We start from the raw sequence: 20,086 nt of genomic DNA, 5'->3' as shown, positions 1-20,086 counted from the left end.
TGGAGTGAACTTAACTAGACAAACTTTCCTAATTTGGACAGACAAGCATAAAGCGAAAAGTAGAGACAAGTTTCCTTAAACTACCAGGGTCTGGAAAAGCATGCAAAAAAGTAAAAAGACAAAGCAAATCGTACTGACAGTGGTCTAGTAGACAATACAGAAAAGTAAAGTACATGCTGAAAAGTGCTGAGATAAAGCAGATCTGGTTCTAACTATTAACAACTTCATCTTCTTCGGGAATCAAACGAGAATAGCAGATAAAACAGAGAATTAAACACCATGAAAACAGAGCAAGCTTCAGATCTGAACTTAAAACAAGAAATTAAAGTCTAAACTAACAGATCTACGCTACTTGACCTAAAGGATGTAGAAACAGAAAGTAAACAGCCATAATCATGCACAACGTAAACAGCAAACACCAAATACGCGAAACTCCGACTCAAATACACCATGATTCAACAACTCCAAACATCTCCATATGCACATCCCCAACCTCCATCAACAAACCAACAGATTTCAGCTCCAAACATCCAACAATAAACAAGAACGAAAGCTAAAAAGCAAGAAATAAATGTCAACTCAGCGAGATCCAACAAAAGCAAACATAAACTTCCATAATAACTAGAAATAGGTCTGAATCCAGTAGATCAAAGTCAGAACTAGAGTTATGAAACTTAAAAACCAACAAGTACTAAACGAAAGTAAGTAAAAATTGTTTCTTCGCCTTCACGAGGCGGTGTTACACAGCAGCAAAATAACAGTGATGAGAACCACGGTGGCCAGAATCCTCCATGTCCAAGTGCGCAGCAGACGAAATGAGAAATTTGAAGTGTGGAACTAAAGCATGGAACGAAAGCTAGAGCTAGGAAAGTGTAGAAGTGGCTGTCTTGTTCTTCAAGGTTGAGCTCCTTATATATGTTAGGCTCTGATCCCTAGGGTATCCCTCTGGTGATTTGACGATCTTGCCCTTGAGTAAGACTCTTTAAAATAATCTGCTCTCGCTCCATTCTGCTCCTGTCGCCAACTTTTGATTCTCCCAGGTCCGAACGACGATTTCTGATTTTTGCTTCAATTTCATCTCTTTTGCATCTGCCAGGTCAGGTAACAGCAACTCCTAGGCCCAGCAGATTTACTACGCACCTGAACTCATAAACGCACATTAGCGCCCCAAATGCACAGAATTTTAACCCAAAACCAATGCATGAAACGAGCCTTGTCAGAGGGATAGGACATGTAGAATCAAGGAAGAATATCAAATATGCAGAAACGAGGAATCGAGAAAAAAACCCCGATAATGATCTCTTGAAGAAAGGATCGACGGTTTTAGCGTCCGATCTACGGTGGGGAAACAAATATGAAGAATGAAAGGGCAATGGTGGTGGTGCAGAGGTAGAAGCCGTGAGTGAGGGCTGGTGGCAACGAGCTTTACCTATCGTCGGGAGGTTGGATTGGCAATGGAGAGAGAGTGTTGAAAAATAGATGAGATGTAGAAAATTTGAGATTCTATTTAGTTTCGAAATTTGAAATTTTATTTTTTTTAAAAATAAGACGAAATGTTGACTGATTGACAATTAATGAGATTAAATGGGTATCAATTCATTCTTAATTTATGGGATTGATGAATGAGCAATTTAATATGTCCATATATGAATATATTTTGAATTTTCTATCTTCCAAAATATTGATAATGTCAATTATGTTGTTTGAATGTTTTTTCTAAAATTTTAGCCGTTTTTTATTCTCCATAATTAAATAAATTACCATTTATATATACTACTCTAATTAAGTAATTTATCAACATTTAATAATTAATTAAAATAAATATATTATTTATTACAACCTTGGTGTTTAATGTAATACAGTAAAAAATCTCTCCAGAATTTGTTATTAATATTTAAACTAACAACAATAAAATGTGTATTAAATATTTATTTTATTTTTATTTTTAAAGTTCGTATAACTATATTGTTTTTCATATTTTTTTATTAATCAACAATATGAATATTAACTCGAGAAAAATAAAATGGATCGTGCAACGCATGTGGATGATACTAGTAAACTATAAAAAGGACGGCTTTATACAGCACGAAAATTTCAGTTTCAAATACAAATCGTAATAATTCACTTCTCAGACAAACAAAAAGTCTTTTCCCACATACGTTCTGATTTTAAAGTAATGATTCAGTATAAAATACCTCATATATTCATCAAAAATAATTTATTGGTAGACAATACGAATTTTATGACCAAATAAATAAAGTAGGAACCATAAAAGATAAAAATTAGTACAATAATAAGTAGTTAAAAATGGGATCTATATAGTAGTATAGTATATAAACAACAAAACTATTACTACTATGGAGTATTTTTTATGCGCAGAATGTAGTATAAAAAATTCAATAATACTATTACTATACTCTCTCATGCTTTATAAATTTCGCATTAAAACTCATGTCGTTTTTTTATAGAACTATTAGCAGTGCGACATGATCAGAACACACATTTCAGATTATTTTTTGTTATATAACTCCAGGATAGATGAGGCAAAATGAGACATTTAATTGCAAATGGAGAGAGTAGTATTATTACAAGCCTATGCAAGAAAACATAAGATCAGTACTATGTTTGGAAGCGGATACTTATCAAACACACATTCAGCAACAAAGGAGTAGAGTAACTGATCTAAGGATGTAAGTAGATTTTGCAGTCCAAACATGGAAAGAACAGAGCTTATCAGGCCTCGCCTTTCCACGATTCCAACGGGGGTGTGTCTGCGTTTTTCCATGTTCTGGCCATGGAAGCGTACCTTTCTCCCTTCACGTTGTCAGCCAAAGTAGAGAGCTGAGCCATATCCTCCCGAGTCAGTTTCACAGAGAGCGCTCCGACATTGTCCTTGAGGTTGTCGATCTTGGTGGTGCCCGGTATAGGAGACACATCGTCTCCTCGGTGATGAACCCATGCTAACGCCAGTTGAGACGGGCTGCACCCTTTACTTGCTGCCATTACACATATCTTCTCGTATATCAGCTTGTTGCTCTCAAGATTTTCGTCATGAAACCTCGGATAAAAGGCCTAGCATATAAACCAGACAGATCCTGTTCATCATTTTTCACAAATAAAACAAACTGAACAAAGTCATTGATATGCACCAACCTTACGAATGTCGCCCTGTGAAGCAGTCTCGAACATCTTGGGTCCGACTGAAAGGAAGCCACTTCCAAGTGGGCTATACGGGACAATTCCAATACCGAGCTCTCTGAAATTCATCACACAAGCCAAATGAAATGCTGATACAACATCAGAAATCAACAAAAAGGGAACTTAGTTACCTGCAAGTAGGAATCAGCTCTTCTTCAGCATCTCTCGACCACAACGACCATTCGATTTGAACAGCAGTTATTGGATGAACAGCATGAGCTCTTCTAATAGTTGAAGGAGAGGCCTCTGAGAGGCCAATGTATTTTACTTTTCCTTCTTCAACCAGTTTCTTAAGTTCCCCCATCTTCATAATCATGGGATGGGAAACATTCAGGCCAGGAAAAATGAGGAAATCGAATTTGAGATGGAGCTGCTTACCGTGATTTCAATGGGCACGCTTGTGTCAATCCGATGAACATAATACAGATCAATGCAGTCGACATCAAGACGTTTCAAGCTGGACTCGCATGCCAGCCTGACATAGGCAGGGTCGCCACGAGTTTCCCATTTGCCATCCTGATGGAATACAGCAAACTTGGAAGCAAGTTGCACTTTTTCCCTCATTCCCCCTTTCAAAGCCTGCAGGATGATTAATAGAAACGAGAAGAGTTGTGGCGCGAGTAGTTATGGGGTCGGAGGTGGAGATGACATAGATTTCAGGCCATTTAACGGACGACAGAAAAGTCAATCAAAGAGAAGAGTACCTTTCCGATCAGGACTTCGTTGGTGTGAGGGCCGTAGGCGTCAGAGGTGTCGAGAAAGGTGACGCCAGAGTTGATGGCGTGGTGGATGAGTTTGATCATGTCGGACTCGGGCTTCGGAGGCCCGTGAAAAGCTGACATGCCCATGCAGCCGAGGCCTTGTTTGGACACCTCAAGGCCCTGAGACCCCAGCTTGATTCTCGGCACAATCATCCCCATTTTTCAGAATTTTGAGTGATTGGTCGGCTTGAACTGGATTGAGCATTGGTGCATCTGTTGATCTTTAAATAAAGACATCACCATCGCTGCCGCATCAATGTTGTCGCCATTAAACCTTTTTGTATGTTGTTTTTTTGTATATAAGCCGCCTTTGGCTATTGGAAACAGAGAAAATTAACAACATAATTGCTGAGTTTGATAAGAACAACACAAAACAGTACCAATAAAATTCGAACCAGAAAGCAACATAAAAAAAAGAACAGCAAATATTATTGCAAAAAAATCAATGCCTCCCTTTATTCCAAAGCTCAAAAAATAATAGAGTAACAAACAAACACAAAGGGAAGAAATTGGATTCTCAAGTAGTTAACAATACTACAAGAATTATTGGAGTGTTGAGGAGCAGGTGCAGTCATGCATATCAACACTCGGCTTTCCACGATTCCAATGGGGGCGTGTCTGAGTTCTTCCATGTGTACGTCATGGCCATGTATCTTTCTCCTTTGACATTCTCAGCCAAAGAAGATAGAAGGGACATCTCTTCTGGAGTTAGTTTCACAGAGAGCGCTCCTATATTATCGTTAAAATTGTCGATCTTGGTGGTGCCCGGTATAGGAACCACGTCATCACCTTGGTGATGCACCCAAGCCAATGCCAATTGGGATGTGCTGCAACCTTTACTTGTAGCCATTTCGCAGATCTTTTCATATATGAGCTTGTTGCTTTCGAGATTTTCACCATTGAACCTCGGAAAATAGGTCTAGCAAATGCAAAAAAAAAAAATTAGAGATTGTCCTTGTTTTTAGGGAGATACGAGATGCATATCATATCACGAACAAAGCTAACCTTGCGAACGTCACCCTCTGATGCCTCATCTAGCAACTTGGGACCTACTGAAAGGAAGCCGCGCCCAAGTGGACTATATGGAACAATTCCAATACCAAGTTCTCTGAAAATCACAAGACAAACCTATTGTTTCTTCTTTTTCTTTAAAATATCAGAATTCAACAAAATTTATCCCTCTTTACCTGCATGTAGGAACCAATTCTTCTTCCACGTCTCTTGACCACAATGACCATTCGATTTGAACAGCAGTTATTGGATGAACAGCATGAGCCCTTCTAATTGTTGAAGGCGATGCCTCTGAGAGGCCAATGTATTTTATTTTTCCTTCTTCGACCAGTTTCTTGAGTTCCCCTATCTATGAAATCATGAAACAAAATTTAATCAAATGTAGTTTGTAATTTCCATTCCTATCTGCATAGATATGCATATGAAGAAACATGGAGTAGTATTATTCTGGTTTTGCAATGAATTGTAAAGGACGGCTTTACACAGCACGGAAATTTCAGTTTCAAATACAATCGTAATAATTCACTTCTCAGACAAACAAAAAGTCTTTTCCCACATACGTTCGAGCCTTCTCTCAATAGGCAATCTGTACATCATTACATCAAATTATAGGTTTCACCAGCATTGAACCAAGTTTTCTTCTCGAATTAACAGGTTAAGAAGTAAGAACTTAACACAGACACAGTATTCCTCTATATGCTACTGCTACAACAGAATGCACATTCAAAACAGTACTCACAGTGACTTCTATAAGTAAACGGGTGCCAAACTGATGACCATAAAAGAGATCAATACAAAATCACTAGGATTCAATCATCATTCATCACCACACTCAATACAATCACAAAAGTTCAGATAGAGCTTACTGTGATTTCAATGGGCACGCGTGTGTCAATCCGATGAACATAATACAGATCAATGCAGTCGACATCAAGACGCTTCAAGCTTGACTCGCACGCTGACCTGACATACGCAGGGTCTCCACGAATCTCCCTCTTGCCATCCTGATTAACTGCACCAAACTTGGAAGCAAGCTGCACTTTTTCCCTCATTCCCCCTTTCAAAGCCTGCAATCATGACTCATTCAACCCCAAGCCCCATTGGAACACACAGAGAGACAGAATTATATACTAATCTCTAAACAAACCATACAGAGAATTAATTATATGAGGAGAAGTAAGAAATTCAGCAACAAGTTGGAGCTACTCTTATTTCTGGAAATTGAATCATGATTATCAGATATACGACAACTAAGAACCAATCAAAATGAGTTTTCAAATCAATTAAAAGAGAAGAGTACCTTTCCGATAAGGACTTCGTTGGTGTAAGGGCCGTAGACGTCGGAGGTGTCGAGAAAGGTGACGCCGGAGCTGATGGCGTGGTGGATGAGTTTGATCATGTCGGGCTCGGGCTTCGGAGGCCCGTAGGAAGCCGACATGCCCATGCAGCCGAGGCCTTGTTTGGACACCTCAAGGCCCTGCGAGCCTAGCTTGATTCTCGGAAAATTCACCCCCATTTTGTTAAATTAGGGTTTGAGAATTTCGAGTGATTGAACTGAATTGAGCATTGGTGCATCCGTTGATCTTTAAATAAAGTACTGGAGATAATGACGCTAACGCTGCCGGCATCAATGCTGTCGCCATTCCACTTTTTTGTTTTACTTTTTTGTAGGTAACCCGCCATTGTTGCTTGCTGCCCAGATTCTAAGTTCAAATTCATTTTTCAGACACGGGTCCCATTTATTTTTATTTCATTATTTATTACATATTACTATTATTTGATAAATAACTAAATAGTGAGTAAATTTTAAAATTAAATATTGTTTTCGATTTAAAAAAAAAGGGTAAAAATGAAGCTTAAATACGTAAAATAGATGTTCTTTTTAAAAGTATCAAAAATATTAGAATATTGCTAGAACTTCTATGCACGAGTTTTGTTATTAGTCTTGCTTATTCCCCTTTCTTGTTTTGTTTTGTCATGAAAACTATCGCTAAAATAGTCCATTCTCATTATTATTTAGGCTTTTGTTTGTAATATTCAATCTTTTAAATATTCGTGAGTTCCACATGTTTATTTTTTATTCATTTTTTTCTTTAAGTTTATTTATCATGCATTCTAATAAAATTATTTTTTCAATTTATTAATACACTAATAAACATTTTTAAAAACTTAGCAAAAGACCCAATTCCAAAGAAACAAAAATAAATAAACATAAAACTATGAATTCGATAAATTCAAAACTTATTTAAAATATGGCACTCAGATATATTTTCTGGAGTAATACATGAGTACAGAGCCATCTTACAGAAAATGTTCACACCGATATAAAGCAAGAAAGTACTATCAAACTATCTTCGAAGTGTAAAAACGATCAATTACCTATCTTACTGCCCCAACTCAAACAAAAAACTCACAAACAAACAGAAAGGGAAGAAGATAGATTTTCATGTAGTTAACTATACTACAACAACTATTGGAGGCGTGGACGTAGCAGGTGCAGTCATGCATATCAACCCTCGGCTTTCCACGATTCCAACGGTGGCGTGTCTGCATCTTTCCATGTACGAACCATGGCTATGTACCTATCTCCTTTGACATTCTCAGCCAAAGAAGAGAGAAGGGTCATCTCTTCAGGAGTTAGTTTCACAGAGAGTGCTCCTATATTGTCGTTGAAATTGTCGATCTTGGTGGTGCCTGGTATAGGAACCACATCATCTCCTTGGTGATGAACCCAAGCCAACGCCAATTGGGATGGGCTGCAACCTTTACTTGTAGCCATTTCACAAATCTTGTCATATATGAGCTTGTTGCTTTCAAGATTTTCACCCTGGAACCTCGGGAAATAGGTCTAGCAAATGCAACAAAAATTTTAGACATTATCCTTGTTTTTTTCGAACAGAGCTATTAGATAAGAACCAACCTTGCGAGCGTCACCCTCAGATGCCTCCTCCAGCACCTTGGGACCAACTGAAAGGAAGCCGCGTCCAAGTGGACTATATGGGACAATTCCAATTCCAAGTTCTCTGAAAATCAAAAGACAAGCCAAAGGCTGATATAGTTTTCTGTTTTTCTTCAAAACATCAGAATTCAACAACATACATATGTATTTTACCTGCATGTAGGAATCAAATCTTCTTCCACGTCTCTTGACCACAGTGACCATTCGATTTGAAGGGCAGTTATTGGATGGACAGCATGAGCCCTTCTAATTGTTGAAGCAGATGCCTCTGAGAGTCCAATGTATTTAATTTTCCCTTCTTCAACCAATTTCTTGAGTTCCCCCATCTACGCAATCATGAACCACATTAAGAAATACATCCACTCTTTTTAAGTTAAAACGAATGTATCTTCGAGAGAGTACTCACAGTGACTTCTATGGGCACACGGGTGTCTATCTGATGAACATAATAGAGATCAATGCAGTCCACATCAAGACGCTTCAAGCTCGCCTCACATGCTGACCTCACATATGCTGGGTCACCACATGCCTCACTCTTCCCGTCCCGGTATACTAAACCAAACTTAGTAGCAAGTTGCACCTTTTCCCTCACTCCCCCTTTCAAAGCCTGCAACAATTCCGAAACATCAAATCCGGTAACAACGCAGCTCATTCAACACTAAACTCTACACACACATGATCCATGTAATGTTTCAGGTATGTATGTATAAACAGTGAGTTTTCATTCAATCAAAACTTGAAACACAAATATGGAAATTAACAGCATGGATATGAACAACTCATAGCACAAACGATCAAAGAAATGTTTGATAAGAAAGTAGAATCAAATTAAAGTGATTGAACAGAATTAACATGACAGAGCATGGCAAGTAAAAGGCCTGAAAATCAGACTTTTGCGATGAGGATCTCGTTGGTGTGGGGACCGTAAAAGTCGGAGGTGTCGAGAAAGGTGACGCCGGAGTGGATGGCGTGGTGGATAAGTTTGATCATGTCAGGTTCGGGCTTGGGCAGGCCGTAAAAGGCGGACATACCCATGCATCCAAGCCCTTGTTTGGAGACCTCAAGGCCCTGCGATCCGAGCTTCATCTTCGGTCCCATTTTAATTGAGAAAATCGCAGTGGAATGGTGACCTTAATATAGAGAGAAGGTGAATGAGAAGAGCAAGTGCGTCATCGATGCCGTAAACGATTTTGACATGTTGTCAAATCTTCCTCCTCCTTTTCTTCGATGATTATTCTTCAATCAACGTGTAGACTTATCTAATGAAGCACTACTGTTTGAATTCAGCCGCCTTTCTCAGCAGCACGACACAGTGGAAAGTGGAAATATACTCCGTTCGTGATTAAATGTCTTATATTTGACAGGCACAGATTTTAAGAAATTATTTGACTTTATGTAGTAAAATTGGTAGAAAAATTAGTGGAATGTGTAACTTACTTTTATATATATTTGTTTTATAATAAAATGTGAGTGAAATGAGTTAGTGGGATGTAGTGTCCACTTACCAAATATAGTAAAGTGAAGTGGGACATTTATTGGCGGACGGACGAAAAAGGAAAAATGAGACATTTAATGGCGGACGGAGGAACCAAGCAGTGGCGGATCTAGGGGGGCAGGAGGGGGCGGTCGCCCCTCCGTGCGACTATTTCCCCTTATCGAGACGTAAAATTACCATGTCCGCCCCCCGTTTGCCTCCAGCGTCGCCCCAAACAACGAAAAAAATAGTCATGTCCGCACTAAATCAAGCTAATACTATATATTCCGCCCCCTCCATTTCTGTATCCTGGATCCGCCACTGGAACCAAGGTAGTCCAGTCTAGGGCTGGGGAATTATACCGAAATACCGGAATACCGGACTTACCGTACCGAAAAAATACCGAAAATACCGTTTTTTCGGTATAACGTAGTTTTCGGTACGGTATGATACCTTACCGATAGAGATCGGTACGGTAACGGTATAAGATTTCCCATACCGCGGTATACCGAAGATTCGGTATGTTGGGTATATACCGGTATACCGAAGATTGGTATATACTGATGCTTCGGTATACCGTGGTATACCGGTATACCGATTGATATATATAATATATAAATATAGAGTCCTATTATCCACAAATCCACTCTTAAAGACCGAACCACCGAACCCTACCAAATTAGGGCTTTTAGATCTAGTTTTTTATGGATAAGATACAGAAATTTATAAATTATTTTCGCCTTCATCACGAGCCTACTTTAATTCATCCGAAGGTAAATAAGTCATACTAACATGTTACGAAGATTTAACTTCGTTCCGGAATATATTACTTCATTCTAGTAGGTTTTTACTTAATTCTAGTAGGTTTTTACTTCATTCGAGTAGGTTTTTACTTCATTTCAAGTACGTAAATGTGGTTTCGCCGTCGCGTGCCGGTCTTTCTCTCTACAATATCTATCACCAACGCCATGACGCTAATATGGTTTAATAAACACATGGAATAATGTAATAAATTGTTGGAATGAAGTATGTGTAGAAGCATTTGAAGTGCAGAATGAAGTAATAAACCTATATAATGAAGTAAAATGGGCTTGTAATGAAGTCGAAAAAAAATTCACAGCAACATATCTCATCAAAAAAACTAGATCTAATGGCCAAGATTTGGTCTCTAGTTCGGTCTTTAAAATTGGTTCGACATTGATCACAACTCTTATATTTATATATGTTATATTTAAAATAAATTTTAAAAAATAAGAATTTTTATTATACAAAAAATAAAAGAATCAAAATTGGGAACCCTATTTTTTGAAGTAGTTGAAAACAAGATTTTATTTTAATATTTTGGATATAATAGATTTTTTCACGGTATAATGGTATAACGGTATGTCGTACCGCAAAACACGGTACAACGGTATATCGGAATGTCATATCGCAGTTCGGTATATACCGAAATGCGGTACGGTATACCGATAACACGGTATGGTAACGGTATGGAAAACTGCCATACCGAATTTCCGGTATACCGAACTCCGGTATACCGAAACTTACGGTACGGTATCGGTATGGTTTTTGTCATACCGTAATTTTTGGTACGGTATACGGTATGGCACTCTCGGTACGGTATACCGTACCGAACCACCCCTAGTTCAGTCTAGGGTATCCACCCGAACTTCCGAATATGAGTGTAGGAACCCGTGGATCGAGGTTGCAGTTTTAAATTAAAAAATATTATACTTGCTAAGTTTTATGGTTTTTGTTGTACTTTTGAATTTCATGGGCCATAGTTGCAAATCTTGGTCTTCTTTGATCTTTATTCCACGTCTTTCCACTCGATTCCACATCTTTATTTTTTATTGGTTTGCCTCTTCGGTTTGGGCATGAATCTAGCCTTGAATTAGCTAATACGAGGCAAAAAATACATCAAGACACAAAAAAAATCTTTTTTTTGGAATCACATGATATAATCTGCCCACAAGAATAACACATTATGTGGCTACTTCATTTGTCCAGTATACAAAGCAAGGTAGTAATACAGAACCAAATATTTCAACCTAATACAACTGGAGTATCAAACTTTTGGCAGCAAATTTCACACTATATTGGCAGCAAATATTATTCAAACAATCCATTACCTTCCTTATTCCCCAACTCAATTAAAAAACTCACAAACAAACAGAAAGGGAAGAAGATAGATTATCAAGTAGTACTATAGTTAACTATTCTACTACAAGAACAATTGGAGGCGTGGAAGGAGCAGGTGCAGTAATGTATATCAACCCTCGGCTTTCCATGATTCCAACGAGGGAGTGTCTGCATCTTTCCATGTCATCACCATGGTCCTTTCCCCTTTGACATTCTCAGCCAAAGAAGATAGCAAGGTCATCTCTTCTGGAGTTAGTTTCACAGAAAGTGCTCCTATGTTGTCGTTAAAATGGTCTATATTGGTGGTGCCCGGTATCGGAACCACATCATCTCCTTGGTGATAAACCCAAGCCAATGCCAATTGGGATGAGCTGCAACCTTTACTTGTTGCCATTTCACAAATCTTTTCGTATATGAGCTTGTTGCTTTCAAGATTTTCACCTTGAAACCTCCGAAAATAGATCTATAACAAATGCAATATAATTTTATGAGAGATACAAGATACATATCATATCACTAACAATGCTAACTGACCTTGCGAACGTCACCCTCCAATGGATCCTCTAGCAACTTGGGACCTACTGAAAAGAAGCCGCGACCAAGTGGACTATACGGGACAATTCCAATACCAAGTTCTCTGCAAATAACAAGACAAACCTATTTTTTTCCCCTTCAAATCATCATAATTCAACAAAAGTTATGCCTATTACCTGCATGTAGGAATTAAATCTTTTTCCACGTCTCTTGACCACAATGACCATTCAAATTGAACGGCAGTTATGGGATGAACCGCATGAGCCCTTCTAATTGTTGAAGCAGATGCCTCTGGGAGGCCAATGTATTTTATTTTTCCTTCTTCAACCAGTTTCTTGAGTTCCCCCATCTACAGAATCATGAACCACATTCAGCATTAGGAACAAGGCAAGAAACCAGCATTGAACCAAGGTTTCTCCACATGAAAAGAAACCACCAGAGGCACTGCATACCTTTAAATAGACAGTAAAAAAGGCAGAAAAATGCCACTCATTTCAAGTACTATATGCTGCTAAAAAAGAATGTACTGTATCTTCAAGAGAGTACTCACAGTGACTTCAATGGGCACACGGGTGTCAATCTGGTTAACATAATAGAGATCAATGCACTCAACATCAAGACGTTTCAAGCTCGATTCACATGCTGATCTCACATATGCTGGGTCACCGCGTACCTCACCCTTCCCACCCCGGTGTATTATCCCAAACTTAGTAGCAAGTTGCACTTTTTCCCTCATCCCCCCTTTCAAAGCCTGCAACAATTTCGAAACATTAACTCTGGGAACATCGCCACTCATTCATCACTATGATCTGTAAACAAGTCCACCTATGACCTATCAATTCTTCATATGTATAAATAGTGAGTCTCAATAGTTTCCATCCAATCAAAATTTGAAACTCATGTATGGAAATTAGGCAAAATTCTACTGGAAACAGAGTAAATTAACAGCACAATTAAGAGTTTGACTCTAACAAATTAGATAAGCACAAATTATGAATTAAACTGGACAGAGATCAGCGCCACAAAATCCATACATCACAAAAAAAATTGGAGGGAAGGAAGAAGAGTCTCACTTTTCCGATGAGGATCTCATTGATGTGGGGACCGAAGAGGTCGGAGGTGTCGAGAAAGGTGACGCCGGAGTGGATGGCGTGGTGGATAAGTTTGATCATATCGGCGTCGGGCTTGGGCAGCCCATAGAAAGCCGACATACCCATGCATCCGAGCCCTAGCTTCGAGACCTCAAGGCCCTGCGATCCGAGCTTGATTTTGGGGACGTTTACTCCCATTTTGGCGGAAATGGTGATAAATCGAAGTGAATTGAGGAATGGCGAGCTTAAAATAGGGGATTGTGAAGTGGAATTGCGTCATCGCTGCCGCAACCCTCTTACATCATCTTCGCCCTTATCGTTTTATTCTTGGGCGATCATTCAACATTTCAACCTATGTAGTCTGTAGAGAATTAATCCAGCCGCCGATCTCAGATTCTCGCCACGTCACAACATTTATTCACGATGTTAAGAGAATCCACGTAGGGTATCTCAAATGCGTGGGCATTGAAATTCACGAGCTTGATGAAGCATTTGACGCGCCATTTCTTCGCCTGCTTCTTCTTGCGAGGGAATGGATACATTTTGAATAATGGATAATTTTAAAATCAAATATTAGTAATACTAGTAGTATTTTATTATTAGCCGTGAATCGTGATTGTTCATCTTATTTGTATTTTGTACTAATATGATGACATTCTCAGTAGTATGTCATTGAAACGGTTCATTCTCTTCACTATTTATGATCTTCGGGGCTTTTTAAATAACCCATCACTTAAAATTCACCTTATATTACCTTCGTCCTAGTTATGACACAGGTTTTAGGAAATTATTGGAGTGTGTAATGATTGAAGTAAGGTAGTGGTTGTTCGAACGCAATGATTGAAGTGAGGTAGCGGAAAGTGAGACCCTTTTGACTTCTAGTATGTCTAGGATTTTGTTTTGTTTTATTTTTATGAAAATAATGGTATTTGAGTGTAAATTCTATCAACAATACGAATAAATTTTATGTCCAAATATGGTAAATTCTAAATGAGACTCTTAAACTGGGACGGACCGAAATGACAAAACATGACTCTTAAACTGGGACGGAGGGAGTATAACGAAAACTCGGAAAGTGAGTTAAGGGGTCTCACTTTATAGATTTGTTTTATAGTAATATGCGTTAGTGAAATGTGTGACCTACTTACTATTTATAGTAAAAGTGAAAGTGAATTCTTATTGTTGGACGGACTAGAATAACAAAAATGGACTCTTATTGTGGGACAGAGGTAGTATATTCGTAAGTTTCATATTTTTATTTTCCATTCATTTCTTACTTCATTAATTCATTAAGTGTTTAGTAAAAAAAAATTTAATTTATTAAAATACAAAATTCATTAAAAATTGAATTCAAATCCAGAAGAAAATAATTTTTTTTTGAAGATTGATATTCTGATTAAATTAATAGCCAAATTAAATGCATAAAATTATAAAAATTTTCTAAAACTTAGGAAAAAGTACAAGAGAAAATGCAAAACTAACGGAAAAACGAAACTAAGTAAAATAAATAAATAAAAACAAAAATGAGTATTGTGAATTCAATAAATTCAATATGTATCCTAAATATGACACTCGATATATTTTCTAGAAGTCAACTCTGTATTTGGTCTCAGAGATTTCAGGTAACAGTTTAAGATACTAGGTAACACAGTACCATCTATAGAAAAAGTTCACACAAATTTACCAAACTATATTGGAAGAATTATTCAAACAAGCCATTTCCTTTCATAAACAAACAAAAAGGGAAGAAGGATAGATTTTCAAGTAGTTAACTATACTACAAGAACTATTGGAGGAATGGAAGGAGAGGAGCAGTTATGCATATCAACCCTCGGGTTTCCACGATTCCAACGGGGGCGTGTCTGCGTCTTTCCATGTGTGCTCCATGGTTATGAGCCTTTCTCCTTTGACATTCTCAGCCAAAGAAGATAGAAGGGTCATCTCTTCTGGTGATAGTTCCACAGATAGTGCTCCTATATTGTCGTTGAAATTTTCGATCTTGGTGGTGCCCGGTATAGGAACCACATCATCTCCTTGGTGATGAACCCAAGCCAACGCCAATTGGGATGGGCTGCAACCTTTACTTGTAGCCATTTCACGAATCTTTTCGTATAAGAGCTTGTTGCTTTCAAGATTTTCACCCTGGAACCTCGGAAAATAGGCGGTCTAGCAAATGCAACAGATATTTTAGACATTATCCTTTTTTTTTGGGTTAGATAACGAGATACATATCATATCACGAACAATCACTAACCTTGCGAACATCACCCTCTGATGCCTCCTCTAGAAACTTGGGACCTACTGAAAGGAAGCCGCGTCCAAGTGGACTATATGGGACAATTCCAATACCAAGTTCTCTGAAAATCACAGGACAAACCTATTGTCTTTTTTCCAATCAAAACATCATAATTCAGCAAAATGTATACCTCTTACCTGCATGTAGGAATCAATTCTTCTTCCACATCTCTTGAAAACAATGACCATTCAATTTGAAGGGCAGTTATTGGATGAACAGCATGAGCCCTTCTAATTGTTGAAGCAGATGCCTCTGAGAGGCCTATGTATTTTATCTTTCCTTCTTCGACCAATTTCTTGAGTTCCCCCATCTACGAAATCATGAACCACATTCAGCATTAGGAACAAGGCAAGAAAAATTGAATCAAAGCCATGGCTTTATACTGCATGAAAATTTTTGTTCCAAACACAATCGTCATAATTCACGTCTCAGACATAAGCACTTTGTCTTTCAGTGCATCAAATTATATGTTTTACCAGTATTGAACCAAGTTTTCTTCTCCAAATATTAACAGGAAAAGAAACCACCAGAGGCACTGCAAGTTTGAAATACAGTAAAAGAGGCAGAAATATCCATTCTTTTCAAGCATATGCTGCTAAAACAAAAAGTACTCACAGTGACTTCTATGGGCACGCTTGTGTCAATCCGATGAGCATAATAGAGATCAATGCAGTCCACATCAAGACGCTTCAAGCTCGACTCACATGATGACCTCACATATGCTGGGTCACCACATATCTCACCCTTCCCATCTCGGTAAATTATCCCAAACTTAGTAGCAAGTTGCACTTTATCCCTCATCCCCCCTTTCAAAGCCTGCAACAACTCCGTAACATCAAATCCAGTAACATCGCGACTTATTTAAGTATTCAACACTAAACTCCACACACACACACACACACACACACATGCCATGTAATGTTTCAGCTTCAACTGGAATAATCTGTAAACATAACATACAAAGGAGAATGGTAGACCTCAACCAATCAACACTTTATATGTATAAATAGTCAATCTTAAAAGTTTCCATCCAGTCAAAAATTGAAACATACATATGGAAATTAAGAGCATGATTATGAGTTTGACTAACAAATCAGTACGAACAGTATAGCACACATTATCAAACGAGCAGAACATAAACATTTCAACCTCTCTGATATGAAATTAGAAACAGATTAACATCACAGAGCAACTAAATCGGATTTATCCATCTCTTTTCTGGCATATAAGAGCAGCACAGAACAAAACCCCTAAAATCTAAATCGAATTAAACAGAGATCGAGAAACGCTGACTTTTCCGATGAGGATCTCGTTGGTGTGGGGACCGTAGAGGTCGGAGGTGTCGAGAAAGGTAACGCCGGAGTGGATGGCGTGGTGGATAAGCTTGATCATATCGGCGTCGGGCTTGGGCGGGCCGTAAAAGGCCGACATACTCATGCATCCGAGGCCTTGCTTGGAGACCTCAAAGCCTTGCGATCCGAGCTTGATTTTGGGCACGTTTACTCCCATTTTGGCGGAATTGAGAATTCGAGTGATGAATCCAAGTGAACTGAAGTGGCGGACTTAAAATAGGGGACAAGTGTAGTTCGTCATCGCTGCCGTAAACGATTTTGTCGCCACACACCTCAAATCTTCCTCCTCCACTCCTCCTTCAATGATTACTCTTTTTCCAACATAGCTTTCTCAGCTGCACGACACACAGTGACACATCATGGACTATTTTACTACTAAGCTTCCCTGAGACCTTGACCATATCTCAAATGGTGTGTTCAACCAATCATCGAGTATTAGATATCGAATCAGGTTTGGGTATTTATATTTCGAAAAAATCTAGTAACGGATAATACTCAAGTGACTAATTTCACAATATAATTATTACCTCTGTCGCGGAAAGTAAGTCCACCACATATCGCCATTTCCATCTGTCACATTTCGTGTTTATTATTTTTGGCTGCAGGCCCTACATTTCACTAACGCGCATTCTGTATCACATTTTATTACTATTAGGGCTCGTCTGGTAGGTGGGTAAATAATTAACATGAATGTATGGTTATGGGCTTTTCATGAGTTGATGGGTAGAATTGTTAGTTGTTTGGTTGAGTCCAAGAAATTAGTATAGCCCAATTTGGAGAGTTTGGTTGAATGGGAGTAGGGCTGAAAACAATTTTTACATACTAAACTACCCCTCTTCTGCTCCTTTACATGCCTAGCACTCTTCATCCCCAACATCACCCTTCCTTCTCCGTCTTCGTCTCTGCGCTGTTTATTCCTTCACCCTCTGCCGCCGCCGCCTCTTCTTCCTTCACCTTCCTCCGCCTCCCCTCCCCCCCCCCCAATCTCTCGCTCAACTCCAATTAAGCAAATCGAACAGATCGATGTTAAAGCTCAACAAGTCGAACGAATTGAACGGCGCAATCGTAGATTCTGATTTGGATTTCAACACCAAAATGTGTGACGGTCTGAAATTGGGGAGACGGTGATGACGATACCGTCAATTGGAGAAATAGTACCGCCAAAAAAAGAGGGAGAGACGAGAGCAACGGTTGCTTCTTTGTGGAGGGAGCTGAGGGTAAAAATGGGTAAGAAATTATATTTCAGCCAAACCGTTTCTAATACCTGCTTTCAACCCTGATTCAGTTTCTCACATACATGAATACTAGTATACAGAAGCCTGAAACCCGCTTGCTTTTACCGGGTCCTTTGAGTAGTTTTGGTGCTACCAAACGGAAGATTAGCCCTGTTGGAAGAGGTGTTTCATGGCTAATGAGGGTTACCAGACGAGCCCTTATAAAATTAGAATCTACATTTCACTAAGTTTTTAATCTATTTTTTATTAAACTCTCTTCTTTCTTTGTTTGTTAATTAAGTCACTCCTTTTCGGTATGGAGATCATAAAAAACTGTTTAGTATCTTAAGTGGATGAAGAATAAAAGTATGTGAGATCATAAAAATAAAGTAAGAGAGTGCATTACTTTTTGCCAAAATAAAAAATTACGCAATTATTTTAATGAAAAATAATTTAATTAATCAAGAACTGGAGTATTTTTAATAAACCACGTCGAGTCAAAGTGTGGTAAAGTTTATGAAATGGAGTTTGGAGTCCTATTCAATGTTTTAAAAAACGGATCGGTGTACGAACCAGGGTAGGTACTGATTCACACTTCAACTGGTGCGATTGATCGAACTACTGATTGAGCCAAAATATTGTAGCAACATTTATATATATTTAATTAAATATATTTTATACAAATAATTATAAACATTAATAAACAAAATTGACAATTATAATGCATAAATTTGGGCATTTGTAATGTGAAACATCAATAAGCCAATGATATATATGTATAAGAATGTACTCTCTCTATTTCTTTATAGTTGAGGCGAAATTTTTTGGCATAGAGTTTTAGGTCATCCACAGTGGTGGTTCTCTTGAGCATGCTCAACAAATTTGGTCCTGCCCATGAAAACTTGGCCACTACAATGGTGGCCCAAAGGGCCACCATTTTTTGTTATATTTCAAAAATTAAAATTATTTTCATACATTTTTTATTATATTTGAATATTACTAAATAAAAATTATATGCCTATAATAATTTTTTAAAAATGCATACTTTAAAAATGAGTGAATTGAAACCAAATTTTCGAAAGAATATTTATTATATTTGAATTAAAAATGCATACTTTAGAATTGAGAATGATAAAAAATGCATACTTTAGAATTGAGAATTAAAAATGCATACTTTAGAATTGAGAATTGAGAATTGAGACCAAATTGAAACCAAATTTTTTTTATTATATTTTGAATTAAAAATGCATACTTTAGAATTGAGAATGATAAAAAAATCGGAGGAAGGAATATTTATAAAATAATTTAAAAAAAAAAAAATCGGAAATGGGGGAGGGCCGCGGCTCTCGGCCCGTGCAGTGGCGAGCCGCGCCTCGCGCCCAAGGGCCTCGGCCTAGCCGAGAGCTCGCCTCTCTCTCGTCCACCCCCTTGGCTGACTCCTTCTCTCACCTCGGTAGTGGGGGGCCGCGCCTGGGCCGACTCTGGGCCAAGGGCCGCGGTCCTCCCACTGTGGATGCTCTTAGAAAAGAATGTTAGGTGTTTTAAATAAATAGATAAAAAAATAAGAGAGAGAATAAAGTAGAGAGAATAAAGTAAGAGAGAGTAAGTAAGAAGGAGAAAAAAAGTTACCATATATGAAAATGACTCAACTACGAAGAAACTTTCCGAAATGGAAAAATGACTCAACTATGAAGAAACGGAGGGAGTAGTACTTACTGGCGTTTGGAGATTTCTAAAAATAATCATAATACAAGACGGAAAAGAAAACGTTTTTAAATTGAAGACAAATTATCTTAATCTTTTGTTCATTTTAGGATGTTTCTATTTGTGTACCCTATTTTTAGTTGGGACACCGGACACCAACAATAAGAACATTTTATGAAGTGTTGTTGGTATAATTAGACACTCAAATTAGTGTCCTTAGTTGCATTAAAAAGTGTCCTTAATAATAAATATAATTAAATCTATTATAGTATTAAAAATATTAACTGAAATTGATTTTTAACAATATACAATCAAACACGAATAATATTGGGCTTATAATAATATTAACT

General features: G+C 38.0%; 4 protein-coding genes across 6 annotated transcripts; all 4 read right to left on the bottom strand.

Annotated features, from left to right (window-relative positions):
• Nucleotides 1–2,545: 2,545 nt before the first annotated feature.
• LOC125194400 (auxin-induced protein PCNT115-like) lies at nucleotides 2,546–4,277 on the bottom strand. 2 transcript variants are annotated; one of them, XM_048092590.1, is made up of 5 exons: nucleotides 3,903–4,277; nucleotides 3,577–3,777; nucleotides 3,330–3,502; nucleotides 3,154–3,256; nucleotides 2,546–3,072 (listed from the first exon to the last, which is right to left on the bottom strand). In XM_048092590.1, the coding sequence occupies exons 1-5, from the start codon at nucleotides 4,116–4,118 to the stop codon at nucleotides 2,734–2,736; spliced, it is 1,032 nt and encodes a 343-aa protein (XP_047948547.1). In that variant the 5' UTR covers nucleotides 4,119–4,277; the 3' UTR covers nucleotides 2,546–2,733. The 2 variants fall into 2 exon arrangements, with proteins under 2 accessions (XP_047948547.1, XP_047948548.1); XM_048092591.1 differs by having other exon boundaries at nucleotides 2,546–2,996; nucleotides 3,159–3,256.
• A 110-nt stretch (nucleotides 4,278–4,387) lies between these two features.
• Nucleotides 4,388–17,169, bottom strand: LOC125194398 (auxin-induced protein PCNT115-like). 2 transcript variants are annotated; one of them, XM_048092587.1, is made up of 5 exons: nucleotides 6,271–6,656; nucleotides 5,837–6,037; nucleotides 5,147–5,319; nucleotides 4,965–5,067; nucleotides 4,388–4,878 (listed from the first exon to the last, which is right to left on the bottom strand). In XM_048092587.1, exons 1-5 carry the CDS (start codon nucleotides 6,484–6,486, stop codon nucleotides 4,540–4,542), a joined length of 1,032 nt encoding a protein of 343 aa, XP_047948544.1. In that variant the 5' UTR covers nucleotides 6,487–6,656; the 3' UTR covers nucleotides 4,388–4,539. The 2 variants fall into 2 exon arrangements, with proteins under 2 accessions (XP_047948544.1, XP_047948543.1); XM_048092586.1 differs by lacking the exons at nucleotides 4,388–4,878; nucleotides 4,965–5,067; nucleotides 5,147–5,319; nucleotides 5,837–6,037; nucleotides 6,271–6,656 and adding exons at nucleotides 14,840–15,336; nucleotides 15,425–15,527; nucleotides 15,604–15,776; nucleotides 16,082–16,282; nucleotides 16,760–17,169.
• On the bottom strand, nucleotides 7,195–9,061 carry LOC125194402 (auxin-induced protein PCNT115-like). Its single transcript, XM_048092593.1, has 5 exons — nucleotides 8,821–9,061; nucleotides 8,336–8,536; nucleotides 8,083–8,255; nucleotides 7,891–7,993; nucleotides 7,195–7,818 (listed from the first exon to the last, which is right to left on the bottom strand). The coding sequence occupies exons 1-5, from the start codon at nucleotides 9,025–9,027 to the stop codon at nucleotides 7,480–7,482; spliced, it is 1,023 nt and encodes a 340-aa protein (XP_047948550.1). The 5' UTR covers nucleotides 9,028–9,061; the 3' UTR covers nucleotides 7,195–7,479.
• LOC125194401 (auxin-induced protein PCNT115-like) lies at nucleotides 11,363–13,483 on the bottom strand. Its single transcript, XM_048092592.1, has 5 exons — nucleotides 13,153–13,483; nucleotides 12,630–12,830; nucleotides 12,256–12,428; nucleotides 12,080–12,182; nucleotides 11,363–12,008 (listed from the first exon to the last, which is right to left on the bottom strand). The coding sequence occupies exons 1-5, from the start codon at nucleotides 13,366–13,368 to the stop codon at nucleotides 11,676–11,678; spliced, it is 1,026 nt and encodes a 341-aa protein (XP_047948549.1). The 5' UTR covers nucleotides 13,369–13,483; the 3' UTR covers nucleotides 11,363–11,675.
• Nucleotides 17,170–20,086: the final 2,917 nt, after the last annotated feature.

Source organism: Salvia hispanica, chromosome 6, assembly GCF_023119035.1.
Source record: "Salvia hispanica cultivar TCC Black 2014 chromosome 6, UniMelb_Shisp_WGS_1.0, whole genome shotgun sequence".
NCBI lineage: Eukaryota > Viridiplantae > Streptophyta > Magnoliopsida > Lamiales > Lamiaceae > Salvia > Salvia hispanica.
The sequence above is the reverse complement of the archived record's forward strand: the minus strand, read 5'-3'. Positions and strand labels throughout refer to the sequence as shown.

What these genes read in the sequence shown, in the direction of transcription:
- LOC125194400 (XM_048092590.1), bottom strand. Translation starts at nt 4,118, where the DNA reads ATGGGGATGATTGTGCCGAGAATCAAGCTGGGGTCTCAGGGCCTTGAG. An exon ending in ACGAAGTCCTGATCGGAAAG is followed by an intron (nt 3,778 to 3,902) that starts GTACTCTTCTCT and finishes ATCATCCTGCAG; the next exon opens with GCTTTGAAAGGGGGAATGAG. An exon ending in GAGCTGATTCCTACTTGCAG is followed by an intron (nt 3,257 to 3,329) that starts GTAACTAAGTTC and finishes GATGAATTTCAG; the next exon opens with AGAGCTCGGTATTGGAATTG.
- LOC125194402 (XM_048092593.1), bottom strand. Translation starts at nt 9,027, where the DNA reads ATGGGACCGAAGATGAAGCTCGGATCGCAGGGCCTTGAGGTCTCCAAA. An exon ending in GTGTGCCCATAGAAGTCACT is followed by an intron (nt 8,256 to 8,335) that starts GTGAGTACTCTC and finishes ATGATTGCGTAG; the next exon opens with ATGGGGGAACTCAAGAAATT. An exon ending in GATTTGATTCCTACATGCAG is followed by an intron (nt 7,994 to 8,082) that starts GTAAAATACATA and finishes TTTGATTTTCAG; the next exon opens with AGAACTTGGAATTGGAATTG.
- LOC125194401 (XM_048092592.1), bottom strand. Translation starts at nt 13,368, where the DNA reads ATGGGAGTAAACGTCCCCAAAATCAAGCTCGGATCGCAGGGCCTTGAG. An exon ending in ATGAGATCCTCATCGGAAAA is followed by an intron (nt 12,831 to 13,152) that starts GTGAGACTCTTC and finishes AAATTGTTGCAG; the next exon opens with GCTTTGAAAGGGGGGATGAG. An exon ending in GTGTGCCCATTGAAGTCACT is followed by an intron (nt 12,429 to 12,629) that starts GTGAGTACTCTC and finishes ATGATTCTGTAG; the next exon opens with ATGGGGGAACTCAAGAAACT.
- LOC125194398 (XM_048092586.1), bottom strand. Translation starts at nt 16,975, where the DNA reads ATGGGAGTAAACGTGCCCAAAATCAAGCTCGGATCGCAAGGCTTTGAG. An exon ending in GAATTGATTCCTACATGCAG is followed by an intron (nt 15,528 to 15,603) that starts GTAAGAGGTATA and finishes TGTGATTTTCAG; the next exon opens with AGAACTTGGTATTGGAATTG. An exon ending in CAGAGGGTGATGTTCGCAAG is followed by an intron (nt 15,337 to 15,424) that starts GTTAGTGATTGT and finishes TGCATTTGCTAG; the next exon opens with ACCGCCTATTTTCCGAGGTT.